The sequence below is a fragment of the Platalea leucorodia genome (genome assembly GCF_965183815.1).
Source record: "Platalea leucorodia genome assembly, contig: HAP1_HAP1_SCAFFOLD_75, whole genome shotgun sequence".
Lineage (NCBI taxonomy): Eukaryota > Metazoa > Chordata > Aves > Pelecaniformes > Threskiornithidae > Platalea > Platalea leucorodia.
Window position 1 is genome coordinate 70,703 of NW_028121443.1, and position 12,224 is coordinate 82,926.

Sequence of the window (12,224 nt, forward strand, 5' to 3'; positions counted from 1 at the left end):
GAGGGAAATGCCCTCCCTGGATTGATGTGCCCCCAGGATCCAATGGCATCCCAGGGCATGCTGTGGAGGGCACATGGAGGCAGAAATCTTATACCCCCTCCTCCAGGCACCAGGCCTCTCCCTGCACCCCTCTGTTCCCCAGCAGCCCTGCAGGTGAGGTGAACAGCAGGCTTCCATCTCCATGGGGCTGGGGAAGGGGGCTGGGCTCAGGGACCTTCCCATTCTTTCAGCACTGATGTCTGTCCTGACAGCAAAGCAGTGCCCGGGGACAGCCCTGGCTGGGGTCCCTGTGGCAGGGTGGGTGAGCGTGTTCGGCTGTTAACCCAAAGGCTGATGGTTTGACCACACGCAGGGATGGTGTCCTCACGCTGGTACAGCTGGGGCAATTGCGTTGCCCAGTGCCATAGATTTTTCCCTGCTGGGCCCCTGCCTAGCAGAGAGGGTTTAGGGGAATCAAAACCAGAGCACGGTCACCGTGACCTTCTGGAGTGGTTGAGTGGAGTTAAGGGGATGGGCTGCTCATCGATTCTGCTTTGCACACATGGCCCCAAAACCCGTCCTCAGCAATGACTCTCCCATTCTTGCTCAAGAAAGACCTGGAAGGACTGCTCTTTTGGAGCACTGATAATCCCACAGGCACTACCCCTGCAGCCAAGCATTTTCAAGCTCGTGCTCAAAGCTGACAAGACAGTAACTGTGCTTGGACAGTCTCTGCCAGGTGGCATGGACACTGCTGATTCCCCACTCCAGAGTGGCAGAGGCTGGATCCCCTTCTCAGGACAGACTTCTTGCCAGGCAGCCACAGCCAGGGGGGTGCCTCACCTGGTTCTTACTGGCACTTCACTCAGCATCCGTTTTGGTGGATATTTCTTTCTTTTCTGTGTCTACTCTTTCCATACATAGGAATGACAGAAAACCAAACATTTCATAAAAGCTTGTCACAAAGCCCTTGTTATAGACAGGAAGTCCATCAAATCTGGAGGGAGCCAGGAACATTGCCATAAGCACCAAGAAGATTCAGGAAGCTCAAGGCCTCTTCTGAAGTGCATCAAATTCTTGCAACCATGATTTGAGCCTGGAAGTGGGAAGGGATTTATGTCTGTGGGTGGAGGAGGAATAAGTGTGTTGTGGGAGTATGTCAGGGCTGAAGGCCCTTGTGCAAATCAGGGGTGATGGAGACATTTCCATCTTGTGCACACGCCTCTGCCTAGGTAATGCGGAAAGCCCACTGCTGAGGGTGGACGTGCGCAGTCATGCCCCATGAGCATGACCTTGCTCTCTTTTGCAGGAAAGAAGAAAATAGGAGGACTCAGGTTGCAATATTGAAGTCAGTCAGTGGGAAACAAATACGTAATTACATTGGGGGAGGGGGGCTGGAGGGGGGTCAGATTAGGAGAAGGAAAGAAATGGAAAGTAATGATTTCTGTGTTAAATAAATTTGGGAAGCTGAGACCCACCCCGTGTACCCTTCTTCTGAAGAAGGATCTACTTTTTTTTTTTTTTTTTTTTTTTCTTCCAGAGAGGCTGGCCCTATCAGACTAGCTTTCACAGTTCTCCTCTGCTAGACAGCTCAGAGAACCGGAGGGATGGGATTCATCTGCTCAGATTTAGACATGTCCAGTGGAAGGGCTTGATTCAACTTCCGCCTTCTCCCTGTCAATATGAAGATGTCCTGAGGAATCCCAGACACACAGGACCCCCACCCCTCAGCTTGGCTGGCTAACGGAAGAGAAAACAGCATGTTTAGAGTAAGTTTTCTGCCAGTCCTGGGCAGGTGTGGCATTTCAACAGCTCCCACTTGCAGGATCACAATTGTGGTTACTTTAAAGCAAGAAGAAAGCCAGGGAAGTTTTTTACACACTTCAACACCAGACCTGTATTTCCTTAAGACACAAATTCTCTTTTCCCACTTCTCATTCCCCAAACAGTCCCCAGATTCTGCACTTCTAAAGATATACCTGGTACACAAAATATGCACTTCTGAGTTGTCCACACTTGGCACAACCACAACCTGTTTATTCCTGGTGGATCACAACTAGTAGGAGCTCTCGATGCAGGCCACAGTCTTTCTGAGGGCATTTCCAAGAGCCCCCTTGACTTGCCTGTTCCGCAGGCTGTAGAGGGGTGGATTGGCCATGGGCGTGGGATGGTGTAGAGAAAGGATAGCACTGTATTGAGCTGCCTCAGTGAGGCTGTTCTGGGTATCATATAGACAACGATGAGGGTACCATAGAAAACAGTGACCATGATAGGAGCAGGTGGAGAAGGCCTTCTGCCTCCCCGTGGCGGCTGGGATCCTCAGGATCGCAGCTATGATGCAGATATAGGATACCAAGGTGAACACAAAGGGGAAGACCACATCCAGAAAGCAGATGATGAAAGTAACCAGTCTAAGCACCGTGGTGTCACTGCAGGCGAGCTCCAGCAATGGGGCAAAATCACAGAAGAAGTGATCAATTGCATTGGGACCACAGAAGTGTAAGTTGGAAAGTAGCCCAGTGACTCTGGTAGACATTAGTAATCCTGCTAGCCAAGACCCAGCCGCCAGCTGGAGACAGAGCTTCTGCTGCATGAGGCTGGCATAGAGCAGGGGGTGACATATGGCCAAGTACCGATCCTAGGACATGATGGCCAGCAGATAACACTTGGTACCTGCACAACAGGCAAAGAAAAAGAATTGTGTCATGCAGCCTTGAGCAGAAATGGATCTGTCCCTGGTTAGGAAGCTGGCCAGCAGCCTGGGCAGGATAGTGGAGGTACAGCAGATTGCCACACTGGAGAAATTACGCATCTGATCTGAGGTCCACGAAAGAAGGATGAGGAAACCTAAGAAAAGGGAAGGGAATGCTGACAAAGGTAACAAGATGAATTTCACCAAGCACGATATTAGTTACCCTTGTCACACCTTCAACTGACTGGGTACCAAAATGGATCTTCACAACCACACCAGAGCAAGAATATTTTTCCTGAAGGCCTTTTCAGTCCTTCACGAGTTGAAAACCCCCCTCTTCACACTGCTGCTGGTGATTTCTCTGCTCAGTGTCATGGGGAATGCAGTCACCATTGCCATCCTTTGGCTCCACCACTAGTGCCGCACCCCCAGGCATCCCTTCCGCAGAATCTTGTCCTTCTTGGATATTTGGTTCACTCTGGTCATTCCCCCTGACATGTTTGTCTGTCTCATGCTGGAGATTAAGATATCTCTGTGGCTGCTTACAAGTCCCTCCTTCTCCGTCAGCACAGCTGAGTTTAACCTATGTGTTGAGATGTGTTTTGATTGCTGCAGGGCCATTTGCAACCCCTCACATGACTCTGTCCTTACCAACTCCTGGTTGTGCTCCATGCTCACCTTTAGCTGCTGGGGAATGGCATCTCTCTCCACGCTCAGCCCCACCATCCTGTATGCCATTAGACCCTCTGTGCCCACTGTAGAGTCTGCTTCTTCTGCAGCATCATCCCTTTGCTGAGAGCAGCCCGCATGGGCACCAGCTACTATGAAACATGAGCATTGCTCTCTTCTCCGCTGTGTTGCTGAGCTCCTTCACACTGACTACTGTGGTTTATGCCTGCATTATATGCACCGTCCTGAGGATAACCTCTGTGCAAAGCCAAACTAAGGCCTTCTTCACCTGGATATCCTTCACCTGCATACCCTATATTTCTTCACTCACTATGGCATATGCTGGCTGCATGCTTGACGATGCGGGGCCTGAAGAGAAGCTGCTTTGTTGTAAGCTGTCTGCAAATTTGCAGGTTCCCCTAAGAAAGTGCATTCAGGAGAAGAACAATTTTAGAGAACTGAGGTGTCACCCAAGAGAGTAAGAAGACACAACCCTTTGAGTGTTTGAAGTGACCCAGAAAATGGACACTGGGACTGCCCCCTCTCATTCACTGATTCACTACGCTCATACTGCTGTAGGTGACTGAGCTTGAGCTTTTGCTCAAATACAGCCAGGGGTTTAATCTCAGAAAATTTCCCAAAGGAACCCAGTGCAGAGCTTCCCCTATGCCAGACTAGAGGCAAAGAACAAGCCAGGCATTTGGGATCTAAGACTAGCCTGAGCCCCAAGCTAAAATGTCAATGCAAACATGGAGCACTGCCCTGTACTGATCTTCCCATTTTACTCCTTGTGCAAGTGCTACCCATTCTGCCCTGGGACAGAGCCTAAGGGGACAACACAGCCTGTGGAGAAGATCAGTTTCACTACTTCAAACCCACCATCTCCTCCCCTCCCTCTCCTCCCCTTGCACTTGGAATCATCCTACTTTTGCAGTCAGTCACCTGCTCTGCTCCTTTCCATGTCTAAAAACAAATATAAAGACAAAGGGAAAAACATCAGTCTTTATTGCATATAGTTTTCTTGTGCTTCCTTCTGTTAGATGTCTATTTTGATATTAAAAAAAACCAAACAACCTTAATAAATCAGTGATTTGAGACTTGAATAGTGAGTTTCATCTACTTGGCTGCAGGTGCCTGTGAGAACTGGTTTTCCCCAGGCTCCTTCTATAGTCAATGGAAACAAGAGAAAACGCTAGAGGCAGGTTACTCCCAACCTATAACTGGCATACAAAAGAAAGGTTACAAATCTCTTCCAGATGCTCTTCTCTTGCTCTACGTTTAGGTCAGGACATTTGATAGCAATAGCAATGAGCAACTCTTTGGAAACAAGCGTGTTTCAGTGCAGACAGATGTCAGATGAGATTGTGTGACAGACTGTGTGGAGTTGTCATACATTTCAGTCATTATTTAGAGTGCGAATGAAGACAAGTTATACTTGGTCCCTATTCCACTCCCACCCCCTTTCCTGAGGAAACAGAGAGCAAGCAGGTGTGGAAGGAAGCAGGGGATTACAAAAGAGATGCTGGACATTACTTATTTTGAAAACAAGAGACTCTCAGGGATTCCTAGCGCAAAAAGGCAAGTACCTCTGAAAAGTACAAAGAATAGCTTTCAACATATATATTTCATTTCATTTCATTTGATGGTTTAGCATCTGTGCAATAGAAGAGATGAGTTTGGCACATAGGTGTGACAGATGTTTGCAATAGGTCTGAGTGAATGTGGAATTTGCCAGGAATGGGGTGAAATAACTCGCAGCCTCTTTAAAATCTTCTGCTCTGGAGAAAGAATCCTTTGGGAGAGTTTGAGAAAGGTAGAAAGATGACAACAAATTCTCTGAGGACTCGAACTGAAATGTAAACCAGAAAAATCAGGGGGTGAGAAAGGCTTGAAGGACTCTCTCTCTCTCTCTCTCTGTGCTCTATAGGAGGAAGACTGCAAGAAAGGAAAGAAGCAGAGAAGGAAGGATTCCTTTCATCCAGACGGTGAAATAATCACACTTGGGTTTTGCCATCTTCCTGTCTCAGCAGGATGAACTGAAATTCAGCATGGGAGCAGAAAATGAAACTGCAGTTACTGAGTTCATCCTAGAGGGTTTCTCAGGGCTTGATCAAAGCCTACAGCTATTTCTCTCTCTGCTCCTTCTGCTCATATACCTGACAACAGTGATGGGGAACGCAACCATCATTTTCCTCCTGTGTGTGGATCACCGCCTGCAAACCCCCATGTACTTTTTCATCAGCAATCTGGCCTTCCTGGAAATCTGGTTCACATCCTCCACAAGCATCAAATTGTTTGTGATCCTGAGTTCTGGTAGGAGAACGATCTCACTAAGCAGTTGTTTTGCCCAGTCCTGTTTCTATTTTGCCCTGGGCTGTACAGAGTTGGTTCTACTTGTTGTCATGTCCTTTGACCGCTACGTTGCCATCTGCCAGCCTTTGTGTTATGCTGCCATCATGAAGCCTCAGCTCTGCATCCACCTGGTTGTTGCTGCTTGGGTCATAGGCATCACAGTCTTGAGTTACCGTCTGGTCCTCCTCTACAAGCTGACTTTCTGTGGCTCGAACAAGATCCACCATTTTTTTCTGACTACTCCCCCTTATTGACATTGTCCTGCTCTGACCCCAGCCTGCTTTGGAAAACAGACTCTGTTTTATCCTCAATTGTCATACTGGGTTCCTTATGTTTAACTCTGGCATTTTACATGGGCATCCTTTTCTGTATTCTGCACCTGCCAGCAGCCTCTGGGAGGAAAAAAGCTTTTACTACATGTTCTTCCCACCTCATCACCTTGGCCATTGCATATGGGAGCTGCATTGCTCTCTATGTGCGTCCTTCCAGAGATGTTTCCTTGGAGACAAACAGAACTGTAGCTTTGCTGAACACTGTCCTGTACCCGCTCTTAAATCCATTCATCTACAGTCTTAGAAACAAGACTGTGATACTGGCCCTGAACGAAGCCATTGCCCGTGCAACAACACAGCTTTCCCCCTAATCCTGATGCATTTCTGGACAGCAATTCCAATGAGCTGCTACGTTAAATATGCTAAATAATACCAGTGCATATGCATGTAACCTGCAAATACCGATGCCTCAGGAGATGCATGTTCTTGTTGGGTTGTGTTAGGTTAAGTGATAGAAGCTCATGTGCACACACAAAGAAGGCACTACCGATGGCAGGAGGAGGAACTCAGTTAACACCCTGCCCCAGCTGCTCCCAGACCTGTCACAGGAGAGCCACCAGCTCATCAAGAGCCCATCTCCACAAAGCGAGAAGAGCACAGAGGCACCGTGGCAGGTGGGAACCCAAATGACAGGCTCCTGAGGAAGGAACATCTTGTCCCAGCTCCTTCCAGGGCTGCCCTGGGAGAGCCATCAGCCCCGTTGTCCAGGTGTGAAACCCACCAAGAGGAGTCACTGCGAGCGGCTCTCTGGATCACCATTTGGGCTAAGGGAATTGTTGCCTAGGGGTGTAGGACACATTATGGGATGCAGGGGAAGAGCATTTTTGGATTGCACAGGACTTATTATGGGAAGTGTAGGGGAGGACCCCGACCAGTGCAGTCTGTCCTGTCTTCTCACTAAACTTAATTTCTAGCTCATTCCTGTGTGGGGGAATCTCTCTTCTGTGTGAACATGTGAGCACAGGGGGGGTGAGTGCAGCAACTGGAGAAGGACCAGGGGGTCAGGCAGCCCGTATGTCATTAGTGCCAGCAACTGAGAGACCAGAGTGACTGGACTTAAGAGTGTGTGTGTGTGTGTGTGTGTGTGTGCGACTGCAGTGGTCTGTAGCAGCATCTGGAATGGGGTTGCAGCCTCAGGGGGCTCATATGTCCAGGTGCGTGCAACTGGGGAGGCTGGTATCCAGGGCAGCTACTGAGGAGACTGAGCATCTGAGCCCAGCTGCTGGAGGGATCCACCCTGTACAGGTACATATATAGATCAGAACAGAACAGAACAGAATAGAATCGAACAGAATAGAACAGAATAGTTCATTTGGAAGGGACCTACAAGGATCATCTAGTCCAAATACCTGGCCACTTCAGGTCTGACCAAAAGATAAATCATGTTATTAAGGGCATTGTCCAAATGCCTCTTAAACACTGACACATATGAGGCATCGACCACCTCTCTAGGAAGCCTGTTCCAGTGTTTGACTACCCTCTTGGTAAAGAAATGCTTCCTAACGTCCAGTCTTTCATTTCTTCCAGCCCTTTCACCAGCTTTGGTGCCCTCCTCTGGACGCATTCAAGTACCTTACATCCTTCTTCAGTTGTGGGGCCCAGAACTGCACACAGTACTCCAAGTGAGTCTGCACCAGTGCTAAATACAGCGGGATAATCCCCTGTCCTGGTTTCAGCTGGGATAGAATTAATTTTCTTCCTAGCAGCTTGTACAGTGCTGTGTTTTGGATTTAGGATGACAATAATGTTGATAACACACTGATGGTTTACTTGTTGCTAAGCAGTGTTTATACTAGTCAAGTGCTTTTCAGCTTCCCATGCTCTGCCCGGTGCACAAGAATCCAGGAGGGAGCACAGCTAGGAGAGCTGACCCAAATTGGCCAAAGGGATATTCCATACCATATGACGTCATACTCAGTATAGAAACTGGAGGGAGTTGGCCGGGGGCAGCGATCTCTGCTTGGGGACGTTCTGGGCATCGGTCAGCAGGTGGTGACTGTGCATCACTTGTTTGGTATATTCTGTATTATTATTATTATTATTATTATTATTATTATTATTTCCCCTTCCTCTGTGGTCATATTAAACTGTCTTTATCTCAACCCATGGGTTTTACTTTTTTTTTCTGATTCTCTCCCCCATCCCACGATGGGAGGGAGGGTGAGCGAGCGGCTGTGTGGTGCTTAGTTGCTGACTGGGGTTAAACCAGGGGCTCTTTTGAGCCCCTCGTTATATTACACCCCAGGGTGCGGTTTGCCCTCTTGGCTGCCAGGGCACACTGCTGACTCCTGTTGAGCCCCCTGCCAGCCAGCACCCCCAGATCCCTCTCTGCAGGGCTGCTCTCCAGCCACTCCTCTCCCAGTCTATACTTGTGCCCAGCATTATTTCATCTGAGGTGCAGAATCCAGCATTTGTTCTTGCTGAACATGGTGAGAGTTGCCTCCTCTGGGTCATGGATACAGCTTTTCAATTGCACAGGGCCCAAGAACGTTCCCTGTGCTGCCCCATGATGCCCCAGTACGTCCCACTGGCCTCCAGGTAGGGTATGACCCCTTCACCGCTGCTCTCTCAGCCCGATCATCCAACTGGTGTTTAACCCAGCTGTTTATCTACCCTTCCAGAATGTAATGTCCTAACTTGGGTACAAGAATAGTGAGGGAGAACACGTCACAAATCTTGCTGAAGTTGAGGTGAACAGCATCCACTCTTGTCCCCTCATGCACAAATGCAGTTACTTCATCATGAAGGCAGTCAGCCTGGTGAGGCATGCTTTACCCTTTGAAAGTCCATGCTGACTGCTTTTGGACACATTCTTCTCTTTAAAGGTCCCAGAAATACCACCCAAGAGATATCGATAGATTACTCCTCACCAAAGTGAGCTTGTACAGCCTGTGGTTCCCTGGGTTGCTCCTTTGGCTTCTTTCAGAGATGGGTGCAACATTGCTTTGTCCTCACTCACAAGAGACCTCTACCAATGCCATGACCTTTCAAAAGGGATATTCCACAGAAATACCCGCCTTCCCCTGTAACTTCATTACCACTATTCTGCCTGTTATATGCTGTATTTAATTTCTCTAATCGTTCATGGATTTTCAGCTGTCCTGATACACTAAATAAGTCATCTTATTTTCAATTTCCTGATACAATAAAGTCATCTTACCAGTAGACTGTCTAGACAAAGGCCCTTTCCATTATTCTCCAGTTTTCTCCTGCCTTTACTCTTTGTTCATTCAGATACCTTTCAGCTATGCTGCTGCTTTGGGTTTCAGGGAGTTAAAGCTTACATGTCTTTCAGTAGTCGCCTCTTTAGCCAATTCTTTAATTAGGTTTATGTCTGCATTTTTGTATCTGTCTATCTAGAACATTTCTCATAAAATTATCCCTTGTAGAAAGGCAATCTCATTAGAGATTTCCTGTAAGGAAAAGTGATGTAAATCCCAGGTGGCCAATGAGAGAAATGGTGAGGTTGAGGAAGTGAGGAGCAAGGTTGTCACTACTGTGCCTGCAGACCTCAAGGGTCTGCTTTTCCTAGCTGTCCACACTGCCTGAGGACACCCTCTGCATCAATATCAATTCGAGAATGCTGCTGTCACCTCTTCTCTCAACTGAAATTAACAAAATATAACCATTTAAAAAATTATTTTTGTTAGGTGCACATGGAAAACTTCCTCCTTAACTACACTATGAAATGACTCTACAATTAGCTGGACAAGTCTTGAAGAGTTGAAGAAAATTACAGGAAGAGAAATAGCTCGTTAGGGCTTTCCGTATTTTAATGAGCCCCCATGCTGTAGTTGGCCCTGTGTCCATGAACCTCAGATACTGAGACTGAACAAACTGCTCAAGAAGTCAAAATCAGAAGCAAATCTCAAAGTGTCTTGAAGCATTGATTGGCCCCACTGAGGGCCATTACTGACAAAGCCTCCCCATGGACTCGTTAGAGCAGATAATTGGAGGCTGTGATTGCAGGTAGGCAAAGACAATCTGCAGGTGGCTCTGATGCTGAGAAAACCTTTGTTTTTTTCTTCTGTTTATGAAGCAGCAAGGCCAAGCCCTCACCCCCGGGCTCTGGGAAGGCAGATCCTGTCCCTCACGTGTGGATCAGGGCTCTTCCTGGGGGCAGTGAGACGTGAAGGTGAGCAAGGCCAAGTGTAGAACTGTACAACACCTCCCGGCTACTCCAAGAAGGGGCGAGGAAGTAAACCAATCCAGAGCCTCAGTGACAGAGGCAACTGCCATAGCCAAGGGGACATATAGCTCAGTCCTGTTAAGCCTTTCACCCTTGCCAGAGCCCTTGCCCGTCTCTACTGCAGGTTGTCCTGCACGGTCCCATGCCTGCACCTCTTTCCTTTCGGCCTGTAGATGCCCATCTGGCTTTGCACCTGGCTCTCACCCCAGCATTTCTATACCTTCACTGGTGTCTCTCCACCCTCACTGGCTGTTCCTTGAAACACAAAGCCATGGGATGATCCAGGCTCCCTCTGGGTGACCTCTTGCACCACAAGACTACACTTTGAGTGATATGTCTTTTTCCTGACATCGAGACTGAGCCTTCCAAGCTGCACTTTGTGGAGGTTTCCTTTTCTTCCCCCTGCCAAGAAAAGCAGCATTGTCTCTGAAACCAGTCTTCAAGCAGTTGCAGGCTACTCCTGTAGTTGCCTGAGCCTCTTCTTCGTCAGGCTAAAAAAGCCCAGGTCCCTCAGCCTCTCTACAGAGGCCCAAAGCCCATCCTGGCAGATCTCACCTAGACCCCCTCCAGTTCCTCCCCATTCTTCCCAACTGGGGAAACCCACACCCAGACACACCAGTCCAGATGTGGTCACACCAGTGCTGAGTCAAGGGGTATGATAACACCCTTTTCTGGATGGCCATAGTCCTCCTAATGCAGCCCTGTATGTAGCGGGCCTTATTCACTCCGTGTTTATAGTGTTTGCTCTATCAAATGGCATTTTAAATGATACTTCACAGAGCCTGTGTGCCTTTTTTCATGGGGACATAACAAACCAGAACCTCCAAGGACAAAACAACAACAAAGTCACGTGCCTGCTGCCGGCCATCAGGTTCTCGGGCAGAAGTGACATCATAGTCAACACCCCAGCCATGTGTCTGCTGATGGCCAATCGCCCAAGGAAACTGGAAACTCAGGTGACCTCACACTTGCCTTCCTGTTCATGTGCCTCCTACTGGCCTATGAGCTTCTCAGACAGAACGGATGTCATAATGATATCCCAACCCATCAGCCTTCTTGCGGCCTATCAACTGAACAGATAAAAGTAACCTCACTATAACCTTCCAAGCCAGCTTCCCCGGTAGGTACAACCAAGCCATGTGCCTACTGCTGTCCTCTCATGTACCCTGGTGGAAGGGACGTGACAACCCATATCCAAGGCATCTTCCTGGATGGGTTTACCAGGAACTTAGGCAGAGGGGATCTCATAATCAGTGTCGTGGTTTAACCCCAGCTGGCAGCTAAGATATCTTGTCTATACTATTGACTGGCAGGCAGCTACTTCACCCTATAAATATTACCATCAGGTTGGGCCCAATGTGAGCTCTCCCTGCATGGCAGCTGGACGGCAGGCCAGGTGACTCTCCCCTCGAGCAGGGACGCCTCTCAGGGTTTGAGATCCCTTACCTGAGACTGAGAGATCCTTCCTTACCCAAGGCAGAGAGATCCCTCACCTGCAACAACATCCTCGGTAAGTGACTGAGAGCATGCTGAATTAATACTATGAAACAGTACTTAATCCATGTAGCTACTCAGATATTATAAACATGGTATGGATAATTCCATTAGACATGAACCGTTGATCAAGTCTGAGACTAATTAATAAGGTGAACCTTGCCATCAAACTTATTGAACCTTGGTAAACCACTCTTATAACTTTATAAAGTTCCATCAAACTCATTGAACTCTGTCATATTATTATTTTACCTCAGTATAACATATTGCTGCTTCACTCTTTTGAGTGGGGTGCATTCTGCTCTTCTGTGACACCATGGAAGGCTAAGGTCCTTCCTTTGTGCTCTCCTAGTAGGACACCTGTGAGGAAGAAACTTTTTCTTCTTTGTTCATTGCTTAAAGAAATGGTGAAGGAAGCTCAGAGAGGTGAAACATGGAGGTGTGCGCTTCTGGGTGTGTTACTAATCCCTAAATGTGCTCTGCGCCTTCTGAAAGGTGAGAAAGGCCTTCTTCTAGA

The 12,224-nt window shown here is 48.0% G+C and overlaps 1 protein-coding gene across 1 annotated transcript; it reads left to right on the forward strand.

Moving 5' to 3' along the window:
- Positions 1-5,388: 5,388 nt before the first annotated feature.
- LOC309603402 (olfactory receptor 6E1-like) lies at positions 5,389-6,335 on the forward strand (the record flags this gene model as incomplete). The annotated part of the gene is given in 2 exon segments (XM_082338259.1): positions 5,389-5,923; positions 5,926-6,335. Coding segments are annotated over 2 exon segments (945 nt in total).
- Between the last annotated feature and the right edge of the window lie 5,889 nt (positions 6,336-12,224).